This window comes from Ciconia boyciana, chromosome 7, assembly GCF_034638445.1.
Source record: "Ciconia boyciana chromosome 7, ASM3463844v1, whole genome shotgun sequence".
Lineage (NCBI taxonomy): Eukaryota > Metazoa > Chordata > Aves > Ciconiiformes > Ciconiidae > Ciconia > Ciconia boyciana.
Window position 1 is genome coordinate 27660013 of NC_132940.1, and position 27139 is coordinate 27687151.

At 36.3% G+C, this 27139-nt stretch overlaps 1 protein-coding gene and 1 pseudogene across 1 annotated transcript in view; both read right to left on the bottom strand.

The window, feature by feature from the left end:
• CDC73 (cell division cycle 73) overlaps window positions 1-27139 on the bottom strand; it is a 112643-nt gene that overhangs the window by 82374 nt on the left and 3130 nt on the right. Inside the window, exons 2-9 of the mRNA XM_072867779.1 lie at window positions 24181-24286; window positions 23107-23176; window positions 21440-21502; window positions 21298-21350; window positions 19399-19487; window positions 16925-17141; window positions 4218-4316; window positions 2884-2962 (exon numbers count right to left, since the gene is read on the bottom strand). Coding sequence (XP_072723880.1) covers window positions 2884-2962; window positions 4218-4316; window positions 16925-17141; window positions 19399-19487; window positions 21298-21350; window positions 21440-21502; window positions 23107-23176; window positions 24181-24286 — 776 coding nt within the window. The remainder of the gene's footprint in view (window positions 1-2883; window positions 2963-4217; window positions 4317-16924; window positions 17142-19398; window positions 19488-21297; window positions 21351-21439; window positions 21503-23106; window positions 23177-24180; window positions 24287-27139) is intronic.
• On the bottom strand, window positions 23693-24063 carry LOC140654954 (ubiquitin-conjugating enzyme E2 D2-like; annotated as a pseudogene).

Consider the following 27139-nt stretch of genomic DNA (forward strand, 5'->3'; position numbering starts at 1 on the left):
TGTGATATGGTTGCAAGTGATGAGTATAGTTCAATTTTAAGCTAATCACATTACCAGTGCTGAATGGCATAGGAAAACATTTATGCCTAATTATGGCTTTTGAAAACTACCTGCACTGTGAGTTTCAGTTAGACTAAAACTTTAAAGTTATAGTTTTATAATAGAATACCCCAGAAGTAAATAAGATCATCTGTTATTTTCTAAAGTTAATTTGTAGCTGAGGAAGATCTCCAATATCTCTGGGTCCTCTCCTAAGAAATCCAGATGTTAATTACTAATTCTACGTAACTTCCATAAATGCTGTATCAGAACCTTTCATAAGCCAATCTCATATTTGAAAGACATTCTTTCAAACACCCAATTTGTTTTTCCAGTGCTAGCCTACACTTATCTAACTTGGTATTACACTAGTACTATTCTTAAACTACGTATTTCTTTAAATACACCTAGAAAACTGAAATACAAAATTAACTCTGTATGTGACTATGCCAAATATAAGAAACTGGAATGTTAAGGCACATAAACATGTCCTAGAAAGAAGCAGAGTGATAATAATAACTACTCAGGTAGAATACGACCATTTCAGGCATTTCATAACCACCACATCACAAACCAACCTTTCAACTGGAACAAGAGCTGCAGTCCAGTCCATTTCAGCACTGACGGAAACCCCAAGACTACATTATCAGAATCACATAACATACAAATGGATTTTTCACCATTATTAATTACAGGCAGAAACATTCCTCCCCCCCCGGCAATCATTTAATCTCTTCTTTGATTTATGCTCAGAAATTTCTACATTAAACCCACACCAGCGAGCTGCTCAACAAACTCTTCTGGGTTCTTTTTTCCTGCCATGCAAAACCTCTTATTTTCTGCTTCCTCTTGAATCGCACACATGCGGTAAAAGCATAAAATACATTTACCTGTTTAGTACAGATGTTGTCTACACAGGTTGCCTACCAGAAATATGTAATTTGTCATCTAGGACGACACAGACCATTCCTTTACTTACGTTTCTTGTTGTAAAAGAGTCCACAATGAATTATATGCATTGGTACATTTGAACTGTTACACTTGTCCATTAATTTCTTTCTCTACCTTTTATTTCACAACGTCCAGTATAGATACTTACTATTTTTAACTCTTAATAGGAAATGGGAGTAAAAGGAAAATTACTTGGCAGATACACAAGTCTTGAAGATTTAAAATATTATCAGAAGCAAACTGAAGAAGTACTAGTAAAAATATTCATGGTTTGGTTTTATTTTTTTTTCTCCCTTTCTTTCCCAAATTCCCTTGGCTCTTATTATAACAATGAATTCTTCATGGATGCTATTTGTAGATTATTTTTCAGTGCTGAAAAAGCTAGCAAATATACTGCTTTGGCTTTTTTCTCCTACCCCCCCGTGCAATTGTCAATGAGTAGTAGTAAATAAAAACCACTGCACTGAAATAAAAGTATATTGAGGCCAACAGGGAATAGAGTTCAAGAGGATATAATAGAATATCTGACCAAATTTCCTATAGTGAGTTTCACACACACAAAAAACCCATAAACCTAAATGATGTATTCACATGTAAGTACATAATTACAAAACTTTTTTTTTTAATTATCTCAGAGACGGCTACAGTCAGATTCTGAAATTCTTGTACATTATCCAGTATGAGGTGCATGGAAAACATAACTCTCACAAATTTCTTATGGCATGAAATTCTCCTTAGTGTTATATTTTATGCTTTTCTTTCCCCAGTTACAATCAAAACTGAATATCCAAGTAGTACTATAATATACTCTTCCTTTTTATTTGTGTAGCAAAACCAATCACGTCATTTCAATATAAAATTGAACACAATCAGCTACAGTACAGCATTTCCACAAAATCTGAGAATTCACATAGGCAGCATATGAATGTTATTCAGTTTCCCTGAACAAAAAATGATACTAACTTGGACAAAGCCAAATACTCTAAAAAGATGCAAGCTGAATTGCTCATCTACAGTTTAAAATGACATTTAGCAGCATGTAAATTCTTCCAGCCAGAAAAGAAAGCCCCCAGAAGCATGCATAGGAAGCTTCATTAAAGAAGAGAATGAATTTGTTTGAGAACTAGAAGGAAGAGGCAACTCAGAAGTGTAACAAAATTTGCCTTGCCCTCCGCAAGAAACACAAAAGCATCCAACGACAACAGACACAAGATTTGCAAAATAAAAACACAGCAAGACATGAACATGAAATAACTAGAACTGGTACTAAAACAGAAGATTAAAAAAAAGCAAGGGGGACAGAAGAGAAATTTTGAGTTAGAAAGACAAATCATCACTCAAGTTCAACCTTCCACCCTGTTTTAAAATAAGTGAGAATTCTTAAATATTGTAGATTATTTCCATCTTCTCTCCAGAAGGGAGCTAATATTTTGCACTGCTGTTACCAGTTTGTTTTGTAATTTAAAGAGACATAACAAGCTAATAATATTTACTTGTAATTACTGGAAGCAACTTGTAAAGTAATTGTGATTGTTTGAGGACAGGCAATCTATTTCATTTTATGCACCTGACAGTCGTATTTGCAGTTCTGCTTTTTTATTAATTGCATATGACCTTCCCCAAAAAAACAATTATTTTTTTCTTCTCCAAGAAGTTCTGGTTTTAAGCTTTCAGTTTGCTTCCTAAGAGGTAGAAATAATTTCTAATAAATAATATTTTTAGACTTTATTACCTGGAAAAGCTATCTTTAGGCATAGTTACAGCTTTTTTTTTTGTCTTTTCTTAGGTTTGAAAAGTAATGCCACAGGAAATGCCCTAACCCAAACTTTATAACTTGTCGGTTTCATTTCCCAATTTTTTTTTCTTTTAAAAGAAGCATTACAGTCAACTTACCCTCTTTGCCTTTGAATCTTTCCTGATCATATCTGTTGTAAGCAGCTGGAATAGGTTGCTTATTTCGTAAAGTGGGATCCTAAAACAGGTTAAATAAGATTTGTAAAACATACTAAAAAAATATTTGATGGTTTTTGAACTTCATAAAGTATTACACAGAACTGCTCAAGAGTATAAAATTAGTTCACTTTCATAGGAGTTTCAGTGCATTTGAAAACTTCTGATATGTTTCCCTTCAACATCCACTTACAATCTTAGAGAAACAGAGTTTAGAAGTACATACTGAAAGCAATGACAACAACCTGAGGCAAAACTAAAGTAGCAGTAACAAACTACATTAGCTAAAAATCTTTAAGTTTTATGAAATCACTGAATTTTTGTAATATCTCCAGAATTAATGGGGGGGGGGGGAAAAACCTGTCAACTGCCAACTCATGATCAAGCCTTCAGCCACACATAAAATATTCCTTGCCAGCCTGATTAAGCTAAAATTCTGCTAAACCTACAGAATAAAAACAAATTTGGAGGAAAAAAAAAAGGCATTCTGGGAACAAAGTTTTAAAAAAGCACCAATCTAGAGGCACGCTAAATACCAATTCAATCTTTCTTGTGGATGGATTAGTTATGTATTCACAACTATTCTGAATGGGATATTTGAATATTCCCATGCACAATTTATGAAATTCAACACAAAGCAAATATTTAAGTGTTGGAATTCATCTTGCTATTTAAATTTAGTTCTTTGTTAAATGCAGTAGCAGCAAAAACAAATCCAAGTATGATTAAATAGCTTTTATAGCAGACTGCCATTGAGTTCAAGAATATATTAGGTTTAATAGAACTCAATAGTAAACACCACAATACAAAACAAATCCTGTCTAGTACCTAGATAGACTTAAACAATAAAGCTCCAAGTCTGTCCTCCTGATTTATTACAGGCAAATGAAAGCTGGTTCAAGCTGTTCCCACTCATGAGTCATGTTCCAGATTCTTAAACATTTGCTACCCTATCTGTCAGAAAAACAGCAAAACATTTTGTTTTAAATGGCAGTAGTCTCATCTAATACATTTTTTGCAAATAGATGCAGGATGTCGCTAGTGTTTGATAGATGCAGAAGCTGGCACTAGCAGTTTAATCTCTAAGTAACAAGAACATATTGAACAAATTAAAGTAATATATTCAACTCTTTAAATACCCAATAAATGTACGTTAAGTCAAAGAATATCTGTGAAGTTATGCTTGAAAGTTGTTCATTCATTGGAACTAAACCAAAACAAATTTAATATTTAATAATGGCAAGACACAGCCTTCATATTCAAAGTGCTGCTCTTACCGTTGGTGCTGTATTTGGTGCAGGTCTTTGCTCAGGTGCTCGGCCTTCTTCTCTGGCTTTTACTGATTGAAGAATTGCAAAAATATTCTTGGCAAAGTTCTGAAAAACATATCAGATACCTGTGAACCTTGGTGACGATCTGCATTTCACATAATAACAACACAGGTAGAAGACACCATTTGGTTAACTTGTGCTTCACAGAAAAACAAAACCAGTGTACTAATTTTGTAGATAGATGTTTTCCGATTATTTCTCTGTGACAGGACTCAAACATAGACAAAGTTTTAAGGCATCATTGCTACCCCTATTCTTTAAGGCCCAAACTTGCTAAATGTAACTGGCTTCATCACAGCACAAGCTAAACCAAACTCTTCACAAAGAGCTTGTAAACTCATCTCCCTCTCCCCTCTTGCCTACCATGCCCTTACAGTCCCTTTGGAACTCTGTGCTGTAGCAAGAAAGAAAAACTTTTACCCAAGATTTCCAGGACAAGTCTAATCTCTGAGGCCCATGTATCCATCCGCTAATGAGGGCCTGTCCACTCGCTTTTGGCCTCCTGACGGGATGTCTCGGGCACAGTCCCTCTGTCTGCCTAACCCTGTGCTACAAGAAGCTTTCCTCCACCCAGGCACACTCAGCTGCCCTTAGAGCCCTTATGAACCCTCAGGAGGCTTTCCCTGATCCTGCATGGAGCAGCTGAGCACTACATTGTGGTGCAGTTCTTTTATTTCAAATTATAACTTCACTCCATTTGGCACCAACTAATTTAAGCAGTAGAGCCTTCCATTTTCAATTGGAGGAAGCAAGTACAGAAATCACATTCACAAATCCTTGATTCAAGAGTGATCCAGGATAATTCTAATAATTTAATGCAGTGTTTTGTCAGATAACCAAGTCATTCAGGCACAACTGAACAAATGATATCGATCAAGGTTTTTAAAACACATTCCTCCTGGTAAGATTAGGACTGCTTTACTCTGAACAAAAATGTAAACGCTAATTAAACTTTTGAAAGGCATATGCTTATTACATTACCACTCAATAGGCATTTTAAGCTATAGAGATATGTGTACACAATGTCTATCATTACTGACAGTTTTCAGTAATGGTTCATCAGTAAAAGAAACCTTTTATCAATTAAGGAAAACTGCTTTTTTACTGGTTCAGAATAGCATAAAGTATTCACAGAACGCTTAGATTCTTCCAGAGTGTTGTATGCTAACACCGAACTGGTGTTAATGAACACCACTGGCGTTACAAAACAAATGCATGAATTACAAAACAAAGATTTCTGGGGTGAATTTTGCAGAAATTGTTTAGAGCGAGCTGTTATGCAAAGCTTCTCTAAGCTTGTTCACTTGACCTCAGCCAGCATGTTTGTCAACCTGCTCCAAGCCAGAGGGGCAGGAACTAGAAGACCACCAGAAACCACTTATAAAGGCAAAGCCATTCCTTGAGCAAACCCAGTTCTTTTCAGAAAGACTGAAAGAAGTCATACAAAACTGCATTTGAAGTTCTTTTCAGTCAGAAAAATCCGGGGGGGGGGGCAGGACCACAACTTTAAAGGGCTGTGAGCCATGCACATATCAATTATACGAGGACACTCCAAATCAGCTCTCTTCTTCAGAAAGTAAGTCTAACTACATGCTTTTACTGGAAATTCAGAGATTTCTCCCAAACTGGACTGGACAGCACATCAATCACAATTCTTGTAATTGCTGTGCTTCTTCATCACATACTGTCTCTTGGAAACAAGAAGCTACTCAGTCTTCTGAAATTCAGGAGGAGGAACTAATTAAATAACAAAAGGAGGAATTTTATGAGAGTGATTGTCCATGTAGAAGCAAAAAGTCTTCTTTCAGTCACAAGGAAGCTACAACCAGCTTTCACATCCGTATTTCGTTCATAAAACCTACAGTTCACATACTCTTAAAGTGAGCTTAAATGTCAAATTATGAATTTTTCAAAGGTATTTTAGCATGTCAGATTTTAATAGCCTGAAATTGCATGTCCTGGACCGTATTTTAAATTCTTTCAGGTAAAAAAACAACAGGATTTTCTCACATCTGCTGAAAATAAGTCACTAGCTAGCATGGAATTACAGTGTTCTTGCTGATATCTTTTTTCCACAGCATAAAAATGCAGGTCCCCCAAGGCCACAACTAATATCGGTTTGGAAGGGGAAAACACAGCAGTGTTTTAACAAGCACTAGAACTAATATCATCATCTGGCTGCTCATTGGCTTGGTCTGACAGACAAACGATCGAGCAGGAAGTCCACTGCAGGTACCAACTGATTTGCAAAGCCCTGCAGAGTTGCAACACTGCTAAGCTTTCATTGTTCATCCCTGCAGAGGTCAGGATATGAACATCCCCTAGCTTCTGCCCTAGATTTAGTTAAACTTAATACCAAATGCAACATTTTTATTACCAAAAACTTCTGATCAGGGGGACAGAACAGAAAGAAAAAAAAAAGAAAATGTCTGTTTCTCTGCATTACGTCTTAAAAAAATTTGAACATGCTTTAAAAATGATGCTTAAGAAAATCCTTAGTATGTAAAAGGACAGTTCCATCGATTCTTGTTGTTAGCTGCCTAGAGTGCTGCTACTCTGATTAAAGCTCTCTTTGTTGATTCCAACCATGTCTACACCCAATAATTCATCACGGGGTGGGGGGGGGGGGGAGAAGAGGAAAAAAAAGGAGGCTAAATGTTTCAGCAACTACCAAATTGGGCTTTTGGTATTTTCTTAAACAAAGCCCTATCATAATAGATTTTTCCACCCATCCTCACTCATGCCTCTAAAAAGAAGACTCATACACTAGATGTAAATTGAAAGGGAAAACAATGGTAGCCAACAGACGATCAATAACAGCAGCTATGGTCAGATAAACATAGTCAATCATCTTACAGAAAGAGTCACACATATTCTTTAGGAAAGCCTGCAACAGTATGTAAATTCTCAAAATTTACTGGCACAGATGCTCTATTCCTTGCCAACAGTGACTAACATACACCAAGTCAAGTTACTATCACTTCTGGTAATTTAACACCAGGCTGTTTGAGGAGAAATACCAGAGCAAGTAAGATCAGCCTGCTCTGCTGAGGAAGACTTAAAGAAGTTGCATCACTACCAAAAATCCTTTTGTAACAAAAATACTTCCATTTAAATATATCACAATTTATTCTGAAAGACTGCAATCTTCATTCTGCAACCTGTATTTAACTTCTGTAACTAGCCAAAACCCTAATGCTCATTAACAAAGACTTCAAGTCACAATAGCAGCTTTATTAGGTTAGCAAAACAAAAAAAAAAAGGCAAAAAAACCCAAACCTTTTTTCTAAAAATTATCATCAAGGAGAAATATTGAATCCAATTCAATATTGAAATATCGAATTTCTTAAATCCTGAATTATATAGTTGTGATGAAGTAAATCCTCCTTTTTGAATTACATACACGTGCACCTCTCCTATTTTCCTTATTTGCTTTCATTTGAATAACACGTAAAATACTCAACTTCATAGAAAACAATTCTTGAGGCAAAAAAATTACAGAAAATATACTTCATCTCAATCATCTGAACAAAAATAAAAGATTAAATCTAACATATAAAACTAGAAGCAGATACAGTGTTACACAGCATGGCTTATAGGGCTTCAAAACTTTCCTATAGTTGAGTTGTAACCAATTTTAAATCGGATTTTATATTCTGGTATTTCACTGCAGAGAGAGAAGAGCCTAGGAACAACCCTCTACACTCAAATAAACTCTTATTTGAGCTGACAATAAGGATTTCTTGTTGGACACGCATCCCAGGATGATCAAGAGCTGCAGAATGCTATAAACTTTGTCCAAACTTACAGTGGGGCTGGAGAAGAAAGAATCAAGCCCCTACCACACTTCTTTACATGTTTGCTTGATATGTTCAGACATACTGCTAAGCCCTTTGCAGCCACTGACAGACTGAAAGGCATGATGCAGTACCAGAAATGCAATATTCCCATCACACATTTCCAGCAACTCCTACGTACTGCATGACAAAAAAAAAAGTAAACAGCATTCAGGTGGTCTCGTAAAAGCACAGCAGAAATTAAAAAAATTGTTCATATGGAACCTGAACTGATAAACTGTGTATTTAAAAGAAAACATTTTGCACATTTAAATTTAAAGCACATATTTAAATCTGGAGTCCTTCATTAAGGCATCACTCTCCTATGCCTAAGAATCTGTATCTTCAACCTGTAAACTGTTCACCAACATTCAAGCTGATCTTCTCTCCTCCTTGCTCTTCTAATTTAAAGACAATCCTAAAGCACTGCATTTCATATTGTGTGCTAGGTTGCCCTCAGAATCAAAGGTTGGACATATGCAAGATTGATATTCAGGGACAGTTGCAAGCAACTGCAAGCACGCAAATACATTGGTAGAACAGCTACATGAACTACTGGTATTTTCTGCACTGTACTTATTCAGACCATAAAGATTTCAATCATTTCTGACCCAGCATATTTCCTCTCCTTACACAAGAACCCTGCAGATAAAGGCCACAGCTAGAAACATGATCCTGAATTATATAGTTGTGACGAAGTAAATCCCCTTTTTGAATTACGTACGCATGCGCCTCTCCTATTTTCCTTATTTGCTTTCATTTGAATAACACGTAAAACGCACAAGATGCTCAACTGCACTGCCAGGCGTGTTGGCAGAGAGCTCATGGTACCTGTCAAACTATGCGCCATACACTTTTGACCTGCACATACCATACTACAGTAAGTCATACAGCAAGCATACTACCACACAGACAATTTTATAAAGAACCACCTAAATAAATAGGTCATCTTAGTTGTGCTTTCAGGACAACAGTAGTTTAAGAAATTCACAATAAAGTACTGGAATTTATATAGCTAACTAACCGAAGCAGAGTACGTGACTTAGTTTTTTATAGGTTACCTAATCTGACAGCTTAAAAAAATTATTAATAAAACTGAACTTGTTACTAACTGCTGGGGAAAAAAAAAATAAAAATCAGATACTCCCTTTCACAAAAAGTTATTCTGGGAATCAAATAACATTTTTTTATGTTACAGTCAAAAAGTTCATTTAAGTATTACTATAGTCTACCACATTGAATTGAAAATATAGCTATTAGCCCTGTGTATTTCTGGACTATATTTTCAGTAACAAGTTCCACTCATTTGTTCCGTATTAGCTTCACTAAATTTTTATAGCAAGAATATTATATAAAACACAACCAAACCATTTAATTTGAAACAGCACAAAGGCTCATTCAGAAGTTACAAAGAACAGCAACACTATAATATCCTGAAGATACAGCACAGCATAAAATCTGCTCAAAAATCCCCCTCATATATAATCTGAGTTTATTTCTCCTATGGATGCAGCATATGGAAATGTTTTGGGTTTTTTTAATAGTTACAGAAGTAGTGCTTAAGAAGGGTGAAGTTATTTTACAGCTGACCTAAATTTTCTTTCTGGCTTTATTCTACAGAGTTTTCTGACAAATTCGAGGTACCTATTTACAAAACAAGATTCATTATTGCTCAATATAAATACAATTTTTATAGTCTGGCCCATCTTTCCTTTAAGTGCTGTATTCAAAATGTCTGCACTAGTACCTAGCAGCAATATAATGGTCTTCCCAGTTTTACTAAGTAAGCTAAAATAGGATAAAGTGGAGTTTGTGAACTTAAGCTATACCATGCCATTACACTTGTGCACAGCCATTCTAAAACCATATGCTTGTTCCATTTGAAAGCACTAATGAGGATACCAGTTGCTATTAACCTAGCACACCTTCGCCTTTTCAATTTTGCTATTAAAGTCACCACTATTGTGAATTTCAGGAAAGTAGAACAATTCTGCCACCTAGAGCCCATACATAAAGTTGCTTTTACAATCAATTTCTTTTAAAATATCCAAAATTTTACTCTCAGATCCTTTAGCTGTCAAAAGTGGTTAAAATACTATAGTAGTCTTGCTATAAAATTATTTTAATTTAAATATTTTTCCAGTTACAAGATCATATAAAAGAATTTACTGAAATTGTGATTATAACTATAGTATTAATCCCCTCACAGGTGACTTCACTAGTAAGAATGCTCAAAAGGTATCAGAACAAAAATATGAGAACTGAAAGTAACTGCAAAAGCAATTTCTCACAGCATTTACTTCAAATATGTCAGTTGCTGTTAAAAGGATCAACCCTACAAATAAAAGACATGAATTAAAAAAATAAAGTATGCAAATACTAACTGCAGTGATAATAGTTTCCATATGATAACACAAAACTAAAAATGTTGACCACCATAAAGATGAGATTCATTTGGGGAAAACAAGAAGTCCGGCTATTTAATACTTATGTACAGGAATACGGAAAACCATAAAGGAATAACGTTCTGAAATAGTTCAGAGCAAGACACTGTATTAGATAAATTTGGAGCTGTGGGTTACGTTCAAGGAAAATGCCACATACCAGGAAAGTAGTAATCCCTCTGGCTAGGTTAGCTATGAACTCCAATCATCTTACTCAGTTCTGGACTTCTCATCACCGTGCACACAAACATAGCCAGAAGCTGGGGGTGGGGTGGTGGGGAAATAAAACCAAGATTATGGAATTCAATACATACAACTCACAGTCATGCTCTATAAAATGAGGTTAGAGCTGAGTCCATTCCCTTCTGTATTAACGTCCTTTTTTATGGATAGACAATACACTGGGCATCAACCACCTTTTTTCCCAAAAGAAAAGTATAGATAACTAGTACAAAAGGACTGCAATAAGATACCAAATCTGAAAAATGATTAAAGTTTTCAAAAAAAAGTTGTTTAGTTAAACAACTTGCTCATTATATAAAATAAGATTCCTGTGCTTTCAAAACAAAGCTTATGAAAAATATGTGCTGGATAGCCTAGTCTAAGTCCTTCACATAAGAATAGAGAATATAAAAACATCAGGATTAAGGCAGAAAAACATTTTATTTGATTCAGGCTTACCTCCTACTTTATTAGAAAGGAAAGAGGACAACTTTTATATATTTAAAAAGGCCATAATTCTGAATATTCTCTTAATTTTTTGCTAAATATTAAGCAGGGAAAAGATTAACTACCCAGACTGTGAGAGAATCAAATTGGTCAGTCTGCAGAAGTGAAGCAACAGCAAGTAACAAATGAGACCTTTGCTTCAACGTTTCAACCTAGAAACAAAAACATAAAGAAACAATCTTATATTGACAAAAAGATACAATTTCATGGCTCAAAGGTCATAACCTAGAGGGACAAAGTTTCACATAACTCTGATCCCATACCAAGTTTTAACGCTCAAAAAAGTTTTTCCATTATTAACAGATACCTGCACAAGGAGCCCACATCCGATCATTCTTCAATTTTATACACAGTTAATTCCATTAGAAAAATGTTTACCTCAAATTCAGATTTCTCATGTCCAACGTGTATGGTTCTACTTCAGTGCTTTTCCCTGGAACATATCCAGGCACACAGTAATGTTAAGATGCTGTACAGGTCACTCTAGACTCCTAGTGCCTTGCAGTGTCTTCAAAAGACTTACACGAGGCTCAAGGAAGTCAGTAAAGAAGGGATTTACAGATCTGTTAAAAAAGGCCAAGAAATCCACAAAACCAGCAGCTGGACAAGTCTCATGCAGTTGCTGCACACAGATATATAAATGTGTCTGTATATGGATACACATACATGAAGCATGTATAGCAACTGTTCCAGCTTCTTAGTCGAAGCGATTTGGAAAGGTTATGTGGGACAACCTTTAAGCCTTCGCATACATTCGATAGGATGGATTATGTTATTTCTCCTGTACTTAGGGTTAGCGTTCACTCAAGAAAAGGTAATTCTAATATACTCACAACTGTAAGAAAATATGACTGAAGAGAGCTACCCAAAATTTAAAGTTTAGCAATAATCTCTAGCATATCCCTTACAAAGAAAAGGATGAAAGATTTTTTTAAAAAACGTCAGAAATGCTCAGAGCTTACTATTCCTATAAGAACACTGATTCATTTCAAAAAGTTATAAATTCACAAGGCATTCACTAGTGCGTTTCCAAGATTCTAGTTTTAAGATTTCTCTACACACAAGTAGAGCGTGGTCAACCTGGCCCACCCATTTACCATGCTGCTTCTGTAAGCAATATCTCTGAGCCATCTGAGAGATTAAAAAAAAAGTAACCAAATACATCAGAAGTCACCAACAAAAATATGACCTCCAAATACACCTGTGAAAGCTGAAACTCCTGCTTAGGCTACTTTAATTTGTTCCTACAGGAAGAATTCAAGAGCCATGAAAACATTTACAGTAGAGATGGAATGAGGAAGTTTTTCCTTCGGAAAAGATTGCTGAAGCCTGCTACAGGAAATTATAAAAATCAAAGGATTATTCAGGAAGGAAAGATAGAGGAAGGATGTGAAAGGAAGGAACTGATTTCAGTTTAAACACAGTTTTTTCTAGGTGTTCAATGGTTTGTTTTGCAAAATAGCCAGACATTTATCTAAAAACATGTACACAACAACTGAAACCTCTGCAAAGCAGTTAATTCAAAACTTAACACTCCGCTTATGATAAGTATTCTACGTATGGGTTCAAAACTTTAGCTACCAGAGAAGATATCCAGTTCTATATACAAAGGTTCTCTCAATAAAGAAGTTACAAAAGTAGTATTTTGCTAGTATTTTCCCCTAAGATTTGCAGTTTCAAGTGTCAATATTAATTCTGACATATCTTCACCAGACAATATTTCAGTTCAAAATGATTTAACATATATAAAAATCTGGCAAACTTAACCTGCTCTCCAGAAACAGGTTCCATAGTCAATGACACGACTACATTATCAGGAACTCATTTATACCCTTCTAACATGATGTAAATAAGCATCCAAAATTATTATGTCTGCTGTATACAAAAAAGGCCACCAAAAAAAACAGCGAGACACTTAGAGCAGCAAGACACCTTGTCCAAATATCAATCTACAGATTAGATAATATCCACTTTTTCTTCTTTAAACTTCTCTCCCTACACCTGTACTGCTTCTCTCCCCCAGCATATCCAGCTGTACTGGGTCTGAATACAGCAATTCCCTTACCCTGATTTTTGTGTGTGTTTGTGAAGATTAAGAATGAGAATGAAGAGTGAGGACAAACAGAAGAGATTAATTTCTTAAAGCCCCCAACAATTCTGGCTGTTAAAAGAATGGTATAGGAATTCAGAAGTAGCTCTAGCATCAAGCACTTTTATTGCTTTTGAAATCTGACTAAATTTTCAGTTGGTTAGACTGCCAGTTGCCTCACCAAAACAGCAATGTTATGTTGCATGCCTTTAGTCAAATCTGAAATTAAATTGTTTTAAACAATACATGCTCTCAAATAGTTCTAAAATTAAGCCACTACAAGAGGAAAACACCTTAGACTAAACAGATGCAATTTGTCTCTGAAAAGTGATTACATAAAAATGTCACATTATTCATAAAGTCTAGAAGACTACGCTACAGACTTGGGGAAGGCCAACAGATGTTTAAAACAGTGCAGGACGACTCATCCACTAATGATTAAATTAAACACTGCATTTCCAAAAGAAGGTAGAACTGCATAATAACCAGGCAGAAAACTATGGAAAAATACCTCAACAAAAAGTGCTATGCAAAACAAAAATAAGCAGACAAATGTAAATTCCAGAAATCTTAAAAACAGAAGAGGACAGGTGAACTGAAATGTCTGATTTTACAAACAATAGCAACCTCACAAAATCAGTAAAAAGACAGCCAGGGATCAACGCAACATCTGATTAAAACAGAGCAACGGAGGGGGTCGCACAGATGAAAGACCTGCGTGATGCCTTATAGAAAGCTTAGAGTCAAATAAACTATGAATGACCACCAATGAATGATAGCAAATGAATGATAAGCTGTCCCAAATCATTAGAGCATTAGGGCTATATTGCTAATATGAATGGGACAGTACAGAGACTTCCAAAGAAGAAAACAGTAATTACAAGAGATTGCAGTTACTTGGTCGGTTGGATAAGTGTCAAGAAGGAAAGTGATGCAGCAATTAATTCTTTAGCTATCATAAGCAATTGCTTCTTGAAGCAACTGGCCAAAGTAGTCACAAAAGAAAAAACATCTCTTGATTTAGTCCATAGTACCTACTTTAGAGAGGTAGCTGCTGAAGAATATTCTAGAACAGAAGTATTAAGGTACTCAAATTCAACATTTTTGTAAACAAAAAAAAACCAACCCTACAGCCAGGAAAAAATCCACCACTATTTAATTTCAGCAGGGGAGCTACGTAACAATGAAGATGCTATCAAAAGATAATTAAGTATCATGAAAACTTTTAAAGATGTTAAAAAAGAACACATCATCACTGGAGACTTTAAAAAAAATCCTGCAACAGTTCTGTAAAGCAAAAAAGGCTATTTGAAGTAAAAAGCAAACTTTAGCATCAGGAAATGTATCCAAAAGGAGAAACAGTAAATACTCCATAAATATAGTTAAGATTATTGCCATGTACATAGTATTTTGAGAAGCATCATGCTGAAGGAATCAGTACTTTTTTCAAACACATCAAAAACAGAGGAAACCTGCCAGAAAGGTGATAAGGACAATAGATTCTTTTTGCTGTGGCCTTCCTCGTGTTTTCCTTTTGCACCTTAAGCTATCTCTGCATCTTTCTGTACAACTGCGAACACTGGGAAAGTTCACAGGAGTTTTTCTCTGTGGAGAAGAGAGCTTGAAGAGCTGCCTCAGACTGAAGCAATTTTTTGAAAAAATAAAATTGATGTTTTGAGGTGCTGACACTTTTGTTACCATTCTCTCAGGAGTTCTCAAGGAATTCACATATTAAAAAGTCAGACACTACATGGTATGTAAACTACTGCTGAAGTCAATTTTGTTTTTAAACATTCCAGGAGGATTCAGGAGACTGCAGATAAATCTATACCAAGCAGACAGTGAAAATTTACAATAAAAACAGTTATCAGGCACATTAGCAATTCAAGTATCATACAGAAAAGTCAAAACAGCATTTACAGAGGGGTATCATGCTTCCCTGATAAAAATTCTTTAAATGAACAGGCAAGTAGATAAGGAATGATCTGCCTGAGAGAACATATCTGAGTTTCCTGACAACTTTTGAGAAGGTCTTCACAAAGGTTTTAAAAAAAAAAAAAAAAATTTCAACCAAAAAACCCTCCCAACCAACCAACCTACAAACAACCAACCCTGAGCTGTTCTGGGATAAATCACAGCCCTGGGTAACAACTGATGTTTCCCCATCTACTTACTCTCACTGTTACTTGTACAAAATTATAAACATTAACATTCGATGATTTCTGTCCATGCTATCGAGAATGCTCCTGCAGTCCTGCGCGAACAGAAATAAAGACTTGCTATTATGCCTGTTATATTCATCAGGCTAGTCAAAGTAACTGCATGCTGGAGTCCAAGAACAAGTTTTATCTCTTATTTCTTGTCTTTCTCCCCGTGTTAGGTTTCACTTAAAACCACCACCTCATCTCACTGTTATTACAAGGATACTACAATAAAACATTCAACTCTTTCCCTAGTATCTTTGCAAGTTTCCCTTGGGAGACATGTAAAGATATGAATGCCATGAATGATTCGCTAAAGGAGGAAAAGCTACCCAGATTCCTTCAGTACAAACATTTCCGATGACTAAAATGTTAAAGGCTTTTACCACTTTATCAACTGTTCAGCAGTGAGATTGCTACAAATCTCAGACTTAAAGAAGCAACACTCACTCTGTATATAGCATGCGCTACCTGCCACATACCTAGCAATTACCCCATAATTCATGAATGAAATTATTCTACCGCTAATGCCATGAGAACAGGTTGTGAAAATGAGCACTACATAAAATACTGTTAAAAATAAGTCAAATGAAAACTGGGACCTCATTTACTTCTAAACATTACTTCAGTACAAACAGTACTAGAAATAGTGAAGGCAAAGGATGCAATTTGACAATAACCTCAGGAAAACAGACATTTCCAGTCTTTTAGCAAGTTACTTACTGCCTCCTTGAGAAATTTAGTGCCAAGTATCACTGCAATAAAGAAAGCCTAACTGTCCAAAGAGAGCAAGCTGTCAGCTGTGCTTGCAACCATGGTCTGGATGGCACATAACCAAGCACTGCTAAAGACATAGATTAAAAGAGCATGAAGGGACAAAAATATACAGAAAAGCCTCCTCATGGTAACGCTTTCTGGGTTTGTTAATTTCAGCATTTTCTCTCCTTACTTTGGTGTTTTCCACAGCTTAGCAGCCTTTGGACTTTCAATGTACACATGTTGCTACTTCTATCAGTTACTCCCCACTTTTGTCTGTTTCGAACCTACAGGTACTTTCATACAGCCCTCCCAATTGTAGGGCTCAAGCCAGCTTTGTTTAAGAGGAATTAAGTGATTACTTGGTATATTTTAAATGGCTGAAGGAAGTATTTTGAGATACATTTTAGGCTTACTGTAATAAGGTAAGAATGAACTCTTCTGTCACTGTGCCAACAGCCCTGCAAAGCCTGCCTTTATCTACAACACTAAGCATAATCCCCCCAGTCATCTACAGTTAACAAGCTAGAGATACAGAACACAGAAAATGCAGTTTGTCATTTGGATCATAAAAATAGCTTGGTATCTAGAGCATTACCTTGCCTGTGCTTTGTAGGATTGTAGTTCTTGTCCTCCATACTCTCTCCCTGCTGACAATATCTCTGGTTACATCCACTTCAGCATCAACAAAACTTCTCTGTTTAAGAGCGGTTATGTCATCATCCAGATCAGTTTTGATAGTGGATCTTTTCTTTGCCATGATTTTTGCTTTGATAGCAGCAATTTTTTCCACTGACATGGCTTCAGACAAGGACCTAAATAAGCAAAAACAACATAAGAGACTGAATAATTGCATAAACAATTATTCTGAAAATATTTGTGAATGAGTAACTTTATCCTGCTTAAAGCTTATGGCTATTCTATAAATGATAAAATGGTCACCTTACACATACTTGAAGATTACATGAGCTTGGCATTGCTGTTTTGGGCTTGAGAATCAAACTTCTGACAAAAGACTCCATCCCAGTATTAGCACAAAAAACGTCAAAAAAAACCCAACTATAACAAGCAGAAGTAGAGATTGCAAATGTAAAGCATCAGGACTAACATTTCCATTTACAACATTATCTGAATTTCAGCTCCCTGTTATTTTTAGTGGATTACAATTTTGTGTCCAGTCAATCAATCCCTGGCTGCTCTGAGGCTTTCAAAGCATTAATCTAAATTTCGTCTGAGGTGCTGTTATGTGGACTTGTCCACTTGGAAGATGTGTTACCTTTTCAGAGCATGTAGGCCAAACAAACAACAGATGGTAGTAACTTTGTTCACATTAATCTGTGTTTGAGGTAGCTCAGTTCAAGAGTGCAACATCTTTATCTATTTGCTTTTAATTGTAAACACAGAATTTGGTTGCCAAACCATGGGCCCTATTGTTTTGCAGGTGAGCTGAAGAAAAAAGGACCAAAATGCACAATCCTAACTGCACACACCCAATTCAATTTTACGTGATTTTTTTTTGAGATTACATTGAAAAATTAATACAAGAAGTCCTGGTTGTGGGGTATTCTCCTCTTACAACTAAGCTATTGGAAAAGGAACTTTTTTCTGTTGCTGTTAAAGTAACAACAGTGACAAGCACAGAGTTCAAATTCACTGCCTGTAAATGTTATCTGTACTTTTAAAAGGGCAGTCTTTTACATTCAGTGTTAAAAATCTGTAAATACAGAATACAAAGTAATTATGAATGAATATTCAGTAATCCTCACTGCAGCATTGTCTCATAACTCCAAAACAAAAGTTGTGATACACTCAAGGTAGCATCCAAATTATTAGTTTATACAAAACAATGTGTGTACTTTTTGATTTTTTGATCCTTAGACTTTCTAATTTTAAGCCAGTTATGACAATCAGATTTCTTTTTTTTTTTTTCTTCCTATAGTTTCCTTTTAAGTACACCTATATGAGAGAGAGAAAGAGAGGAAGAAGATATTCAAAAGATGTATTAGTCATGTGGTTAGGTGTAATTATGGATTCTATAAATGCCTCACTTGGCTATATTAATTGTTACAAGGCTAACTGATACATTTAGTCCCAGTAAAGGGCAGACAAGCATTCACAGTATTGTTTATGCTCAAGAAATAAATTTCTCAAGAATGCAGTCTAGCAAGTGAAACTACTTATTTGCAAAATCCAATGCAGACAAAGCAGTACGTTAATTCACACTCATACAGCTTAACAGTAGGAAGCTTAACTCCCACTTTACATTATGAGACCTGACACACTAAAGGAATTAAGCAGCTACCTTTATTTTAAGACTTCTGAACTCAGGTATTTGAAAATGAACTACTAGAGTCTGGTATCCTACTAAGCCCAAGATCTTAGCATCAACAAGGTCTTGCAATAATTTCGTTTCTGCCTGGCTTTGGGAAGACATGGTCTAAGACTCAAAACCAGCTGTCATTCTCTGTAAAATTCTGGGTGGATACAACAGAAAAGGAAAGGTGATAGGCAAGTTTTTAAGCACTTGAATACTGATTACTACTTATGGCAATGACAGTGCATTATCCTCTGGCAGTCTACTGCCTCTTCAGAGGCAAGAAGCTCACCTCTATAGGGAGTCAAACAGAGGTTGTGTTACCCTTTGATCTGTTCTCGCAATGTTTTCCTCCTTTTGCATGCAAGACATTTCTCAATATCTCTCTGTATTTCAAAGAAAAATATCCTGTGATCAGCTCCTCCTTGCAGTTCTGCTCATTGTATTTGACTGCTTAGATAAACACCATGGCAGAAGAAAGCAGAAATGGCAGACTTGGCAAGACGAAGAGACAACTCTGCTCACTTCTCAAGACAAACCAAATCTCATGCCATGACATCTGAGCTTCCACTCAAGAACAGGAGTCTGACCAGACATGAAGTTCTGCCTCCTCAAGCACTACTGATGATAGTACCTAAGGGAGGGAGACTTCCACTGAGAGCTGTTGGAAGAAGTAAAACCGGCTGTCTCGAATAGCACAAGAATTGTTACCAGTCCTTTAATTAAGCATTATTCATAAGAAAAAGAAGTATTCCTACCTGATCTGCTCCGTTTGCACAATACCTTCTTTATGTCCTTCCAACCGAGCTGCCAACCGCTCCTTGTCAAGGCGCACACACTCTTCATCCTAGCAGTAAGAGTAATGTTTAACTGTAATGTTTAAATTTTTTTTGCACTTTCATTAATAAATACAACTAGAACTAAAGCTATTCAGAATTTTTTTTTTTTTTTTTTTTTTTTTTTTTTTTTACACATTTGCAAGGACAATCTTTATTTCCAAGTATTTTTGAACTGTGCATTAGTGTTAACTGTACAGCTATTGGAAATTTCCTCTCAAGAACCACAATGGATAATTAGAATAATGAAAAGCAAACTACCATTCCCTCGTAAAGAGCCTTGCACAGATGCCAATTCAGAACAACAGAAAAATCAGTCAGAGAACTTAAAGCTGGCAAACAATGTACACATTTAGGTAGGACCATACATATACACACATATATATTTAAAATAAATTCATCGGACACTCAAATTTGCCCAGATATTTAATCAGTGACATTTTTAAAGAAAAGAACTGCTCAGAACCATTATATCTTGATGCAGAACTTATATAAATGGCTTTCCTAGTGAATATAAAAACAAGTCAAGAGTAAGGAAGCCTCTAGTTACTCAAGCCAGGTTTGAGACAGACATGTAATTTGAGAAAGCAGTAGAGAAATGTAATTTTATGTCATCTTTTCAGCTTCTTAATGCTGGTACCACTTGTGTTCAATCTGTCTTATTTTCCCACAAAACTTAAATAAGCATCAAGACTGTCCTATTGCTAAATGGCTGTTTGGAAAGGCTGAAGCACAGCAAAACCAGTCATGCCCATGTACCAGGAGAGACATGGAATCTCTACACCGAGACAATCTCTGAATAACTTAGAACAGACTTTAGAGACTCTGAGCTATGAGAGCAGCAACAAAACAAACAAACAGAAGATGGCCATAAGCTCGTTAGGCTCATATGCAGAATTCTTGATTCTCCAAATCATGATGGTGAAGATCTACAGTTTCAAAACATACTGGCATCACAACCACATAGGGTAATGTAGAACAAAAATCTATAAATCACTGATAGGTCACATCTCACAGCACTCATATGCTCATAGGCCATTAAGAATGCATGAAGTTTTTATGATTCTTATGCAGTTATAGCTAAGCACAAACAATGTTCAAATCCAATTCTGGAATAACAGAATTTACTTATTTTGATAACTCTTCTTCTAAGAATAAATCTAAAGGCTCGGTACTCTGAAAAAACATACAGCCAGATTTATAACAACTCAGAGGACACAACTGGGTGAACATAGGGTTTTAAAAAAAAAAAAATCAAGAAAAACAGTAAGTCAGTTTTTAAAACCAGGCAGAGTTGAGTAATACAATGGGTGTAATAACTAGACACATTGCTTCTATTCAAGAGGTACTTGTGAAAATACACTGTTAAATTAATTACCTAGGACACAGCTTCAGAAAATAGCAATCACAGGGACAATTTCATATACTGCTATAAAGAGACTAAAATAGCAGCTAAAATAAGTACATATCCATCAATAGAGATAAGACTGGCATTTAAGTTATAATGCCAACTCATGGATGGCAAATAACTGTAATCAGTCATTAAACAGCACTTTTATTCTAATCCCATAGCTCTTAGCAGACAAGTTATAATGCAACAGGCAATTAGAGATATGTGGTCAAGCTTTCCTCTTTCATACTACAACATACATATAGCAACTAAAACTCCATTCTTAAATTCTAACTCCTTCAAGTTCATGTTCACACTAACAGAAGTACTGTGTGCACCCAGAGGATAGGTAGCCCAACTGAATAGCTACAAAAGCAACTAAATACTGTAATTTACCACCACCCCCAACTGATGACAGTTACTGTCATTACCTCTATTCTTGGTTTCTTTGCTTCTGCTAATATTTCATCTGCTGCTCTTTTAACTACAAGAAAAAGAGGACATTAAAAATGAAAGATTGTAGTAGACTTTCATAAAATAAACCTCAAAGTTACTTTTTTAGTTAAACTGTACCTTGAGTGGACCGTTGAAGACCAATTTCAAGTGGAGCACTTCTGTCTATACTTGAAGAGGTTGCTGTAATCGAACACAACATTTCATTTAAGTACAAAAGATCTGCAAAAGTATTTAAGTATAAAAGGAAGAAGGACAACAGATAAACTGCAGCAACGGAAACTCTAACTAGATATGAGGTAGCAAAGGCAGTCAGACACTGGAACTGGAGATATTCAGAACCTGACTGAATACGAAGTTAGATCAGGTTGCTCAGGGTCATTTGGCACTTCTTTGAAAAGGGGATTGAACCAGATGATCTCCTGTGGTCCCTTCCAACATAAAATAGTGATTCTATGCTCTGTATATACCACATAAAAGAAAACAGAGTCACAAAGATAATTATAACCTGGAATCAAGATCTACTAGTTTGTCTAGTTTTTGGAATAAAGAAAACATCTTGGTCCCTTTAAAATATACATAAAAATAGTTTATTGCTCATATTAGAGAAATAATGTCATATTCCAGTATACTTAAAATTCTAAGACCACCTACAAAACAGAACAACTTACAAAAGTAAGCCGCATTTATCTTTCTTTCAAATAAACCTCTTTTCTCTGACTACTGTTAATAAAACTTTTTAGATGATGGAATACCAGACAAATCCGCCAGATTGACAAAGAAGTGATTTGATATATTTTACTATACTGAAGATTTTATCCCACACACTCATTGCATCAAGATCAATGCAGTACTGAAAGTATCCCACAGTCTACAGAAGGAAAAAATCATAAATAGTGTGCTGGTTTTGGCTGGAATAGATTTAATTTTCTTCCTAGTAGCTAGTATGAGGCTATGTTTTGGGTTTGTGCTGAAAACAGTGTTGATAACACAGGGATGTTTTGGCTATTGCTGAGCAGCGCTTACACAGAGTCAAGGCCTTTTCTGCTTCTCACCCCACCCCACCAGCGAGGAGGCTGGGGGTGCACAAGAAGTTGGGAGGGGACACAGCTGGGACAGCTGACCCCAGCTGACCAGAGGGCTATTCCATACCATATGACATCATGCTCAGCATATAAAGCTGGGGAAGAAGGAGGAAGGGGGGATGTTCAGAGTGATGGCATTTGTCTTCCCAAGTAACCATTACGCGTGATGGAGCCCTGCTTTCCTAGAGATGGCTGAACACCTGCCTGCTGATGGGAAGAAGTGAATGAATTCTTTGTTTTGCTTTGCTTGCGTGTGTGGCTTTTGCTTTCCCTATTAAACTGTCTTTTATTTCAACCCATGTGTTTTCTCACTTTTACTCTTCTGATTCTCTCCCCCATCCCACCAGGGGGGAGTGAGCGAGCAGCTGTGCAGTGCTTAGTTGCCAGCTGGGGTTAAACCACAACGCTAAGCATTCTAACACATAAGTATTAACCAAAGGAAGTTAATAATAACAAAAAAGTAGCTCACTTCTAAATAGGCATGTAGGAATGCAGCTCCTATCTAAGCATCATAAAAACAGTTAAGTTCAGAACAAAATTAAAAAATAAAAGAAATCCTAACTTTGAGAAGTTTGAACATATTCAGTTAAGCTGCAAACTCACCATTGTTAACAACCTTGCCCCTCCTACCCCTCACTTGTCCCATAAATATGAATCAGTAAAGTGCACTATGTGTCTAAGTTAAAAGAAAGCATCACTCACATGTTTCCCCATTTAGGTATGCAAGCAAGTCTTTCCTATCAGGTCTTCTTACCACAGGAATGTTTTCAGTCTGAAAAGACAGCAGACTTGGCATTAAACTGTTATTCCCTCAGAAAGTCTCTTGCTGAAGATTTTTCACTTTTCTTGAAAGCTACTCATTCACACAAAGACAGAAACGCATGTCCTGCCTCCCAAGAAAGCATAACTACCAAGCTTAAAAACACAATTACTTCCTAGAGGATGACTACACAAAAAGAAACATGATGTCTGCTATAAAACTGAAAGGGAGGACAGTCTTTTTCCTCCTTCATTTCAAACTTGCAAATAAGATTAAGAACTGGCTTTTAACACAAACACACACACACACACTTCTCTGCCAGAAGTAAATGTTGGTATGCAGAAGAGTATTTCAATTTTGTTGTTCCAAGCATGTACAACACACAGCACTGCTGTATCAGGTAACCATGTGGTACAGGGGAAGATGAAGCGTGGGCTCATAGAAAGCAGTCAAATGGAAATCAAAAGTACTTTCTTTTTAAGAGCTTCCCTATCTTTATTTGTAGTGCTTATCCAATAATTTCTTTAATTAGATTGCATACTTCTGAGTCTACTCCAAAGCTATTCTGCTATACTTTTCTCTGTTTTGTAGATCCTTGCAATCTCAGGCACTAAAGGATCATCTAGATTGGGATCGCACAACAGAGAACAGATAGACAAAAGTACTTTTGAAATAGTTAGTGCTGGAGACAACTGTGACCATAGAATATCAGGAGAAGTGCTATTAGTATTTGGGTGACAGACTCTTGTTGTAAATGCAACCTGGTGGTTTGAAGGGATAATTTGTTGGGAAGTGAATTGTCAAGAAAAATACTCCACCTTGATAGGGACTGTCATTTGATCCCTATGTAGAGGTTTTCTTTTTTAAAGACACACACACACACACACTTTATTGCACATCTTTTTCCCTTTCCCCAGCCAAATTCATACACTTAAATGCTACTATCGTTCCCTGAACATAACTATGCACATATTATAATGAAAAAGACAAAATAAAATTTTTTATGGTCTACTTACTGCAGCACGGCGGACATAAACAGGATGTGAAAGGTGCACATTATTGAGCAGGAACAAGATAGAATCCAAAGTGTAGTATTCCCTGGGTTGGCCTTCTTTCCCTGTCCTGTAAAATCATGAAACAAAGATTTTAACATTTAACCTCTCCATCTGTCTCATGCACACACTTCTTTAGCAAAGTTCTTTTTTCTTTCCAGATGATGGTTCAAAAAGCAAGCGGTAATATTATTATCAGGCAATTGCCAAACTAGTGAACTATCAACTGTGTTAACAAATACGAGTGAGGAAGATATGTTCTTGCAGCCTCTTTACTGAACAAATTATAAAAATTGTCCAAAATCATAAAAAATAATAGCTGGATGGGTTATAAAATATACAAGAAGCAAGACTTGGGAAACCATAAGAACACATTCTCCCACATCTCAAACATATTTATTCTGATTATCAAAGGAACTATCTACCTTATTTGGGACACCTAGAGGAACGCAACTGAACTGCAAATGAAAAAAAATAGTATTACGTGTTCTTCGGGTATAACGGGACAGAATTTTCACCACAAGAGAAAGCACAGTGAAGAACTCAGAATACACAAATGCCGTGAAGTCTAGAGAGCAAAAGGTTCAAAATGGTGCCGAAAGGTCAAAGTAAGGAGTGACTGGAAACTAATTGTACATAAAACTAGCAAAACCAAAACAGACTACAAAATCACAATGAACTCCCATACTTAAGTCCGACCACTTCAGAGCAACCTGACAGCATCAAGCTTAATCTCAGCTTCGAAACAGCTTGTTTGTAAGAGATGCCTTTTAAGTCTAAAAAGGAATCTGTTCTGTGTAATAATTTGAAAAAAAACAATCCCCCAAAACAAGGCCAAACAAAACCCATAGTTTCAGCTTGGCTCCACGTGCATTGAACGTAATTCCCTCCTCACACACATGTTCACCCCTTTATGCTGTTACTAGAAGATTCTGTAGGGAAAGCAATGCCTGTTCCAGTTACAAAACAAAACCTGCTCCCAAATACTTCAACTGATCTGAGAAATGGACCTTTCCATCAGTTTCAGAGCCCCCAGCAGAACCATGAAACCAATGAGACCAGCGACTCCACTGCCCAGACCTGGGACCTGCCAGAGCCCAGCTCCAAGCAGGACAGGGCCTCACCCCACTGCCCAGCCCCTGCCACCAACCAGCCGGCTCACCTCAAAGCCTGAGGAAGACGACCCACCAGAAAACCAGGGCAAAACTGTCAAATGTAAGACTGGCCCAGAATTTTGATTAAACCAGAGATTTCAGGAAGAAATCACTAAAACCATAAGAAGGAGTTCTCCATTCCAAGTACAGTGGCTTTACTCATGGCTCACTGTCGACACACACGCCACTGAAGTGCCAGCCTCACTGGGGGAAGGGAAAGGAAATAAAAATACTCAACCATAACTTTCTTTAACCTGAAAGAGCTACACAATCATCTACTAAATGCAACAGAAGTGTAAGTCTGTTTTCTCCATACTGTGGATATAATTGCTCCACTACTGCTTTTCATGCAATTATTTTTCTGAAATTATCTAGATCAGAAGTGATCTAGATAATTCTAGGTCGAACCAATAAGCGGTTCAGAACTGACTACTAGCAGTAAGGTTGAAAACATTACTTTCATAATGATGCCAGAGAAAACCAATATACCTTTATTCATGCAGAGAAAAGGGATTCAAAGTACAGGGAGAATGGTAGAGTAAAGGATCTTTCCATCACTGTTTCTTCCTTCCAAAAACTTAGTCTGCAGGGGGGGTGTGTGTACATTTTGTTGCTGATGAGGAAAGGGAAGAGACATAGTATCTTTCAACTGCTAAGAAGCCAAAAGTTGGCTTCACAATTACAGCCAACAGAACTGGATTCCTCAGCAAGGAACTGTTTGAGTATTTTACTGTTTAACTGCTATCTTTGATAAGGTGGTATGTAAACATATTCAGAGCACTGGTAGAAGCAAAAGCTTCCTTCACATAGACTTGGCTCTGAAGTGAAGTCTGTCACATGATACAGTTGTCACTTCATTTTAAAATGAACATTTTAGATTATCTAACTTCAGAATAACTCATTATTTCTTTGAAGTGTGTCATATCCACTGAACATTATATAACAAGTCCAGCTGGTCATCTGTTCAAGTTTTTATTTACACTATTTATCAATAAATGGCATAATTTAGAAACCAAGTACTGAACAGTTACCTATTAATTTGAAAATACAGTATTACAAAGCCACAGGCATTGCCAAAGCTCAGCAGGGCACAGCTGGTACTTCATCACTTAAAACCACACACACAAGAAATCCCCATGCTCATTATGGTTGTAAGAGGATGTTTTATTAGGAGGACAAGATATTGCACATTAAAGGGAAAGCGTCAGATGGACAAGCAGTTATATGCAAGAAGAAAATCTAAGTCTAAACTGACATTTCAGCATCAGTTTGTGCTCCTTTCAGGTTTTCCAGACAGGAAGAACCTGCTCAATAAACAGAGAACTGAAAGCAAGCTGATCTGAAGGTAGCTTACTTCACTCAATTTACAAACATCCAAAGTAGCAAAAGCAATTAATTTTCTTATTTCCCATATTTAGTAATGGCAACAATTACTTAAGGAAAAAAATAAAATATTTAAGATTCAGGCCTCAAAAAGTCCAGTACTTATATTTTGCTTTAATGGTTATTAAGAGTTGTATCTCTTAATAAAACAAAACTCCAGCTTAAAAAATTTAGAAAATGTTTACATAATGCAAGAGAGAAAGTTTAACTTGCTGTTTTTAACAGCAGAAATTTATTTCCAGCTCATCCATTCACCCTCAACCTGTGGGTGCCAGGAGTATATTCATTTTTAACTGCTTTATTTCCCCTTTCAGGTTTCAAAGCATGAATTTTTACAGAGGTACTAAAGGGCCTGTGTCTCATCCACAAAAGAAAGCAGCAATCTT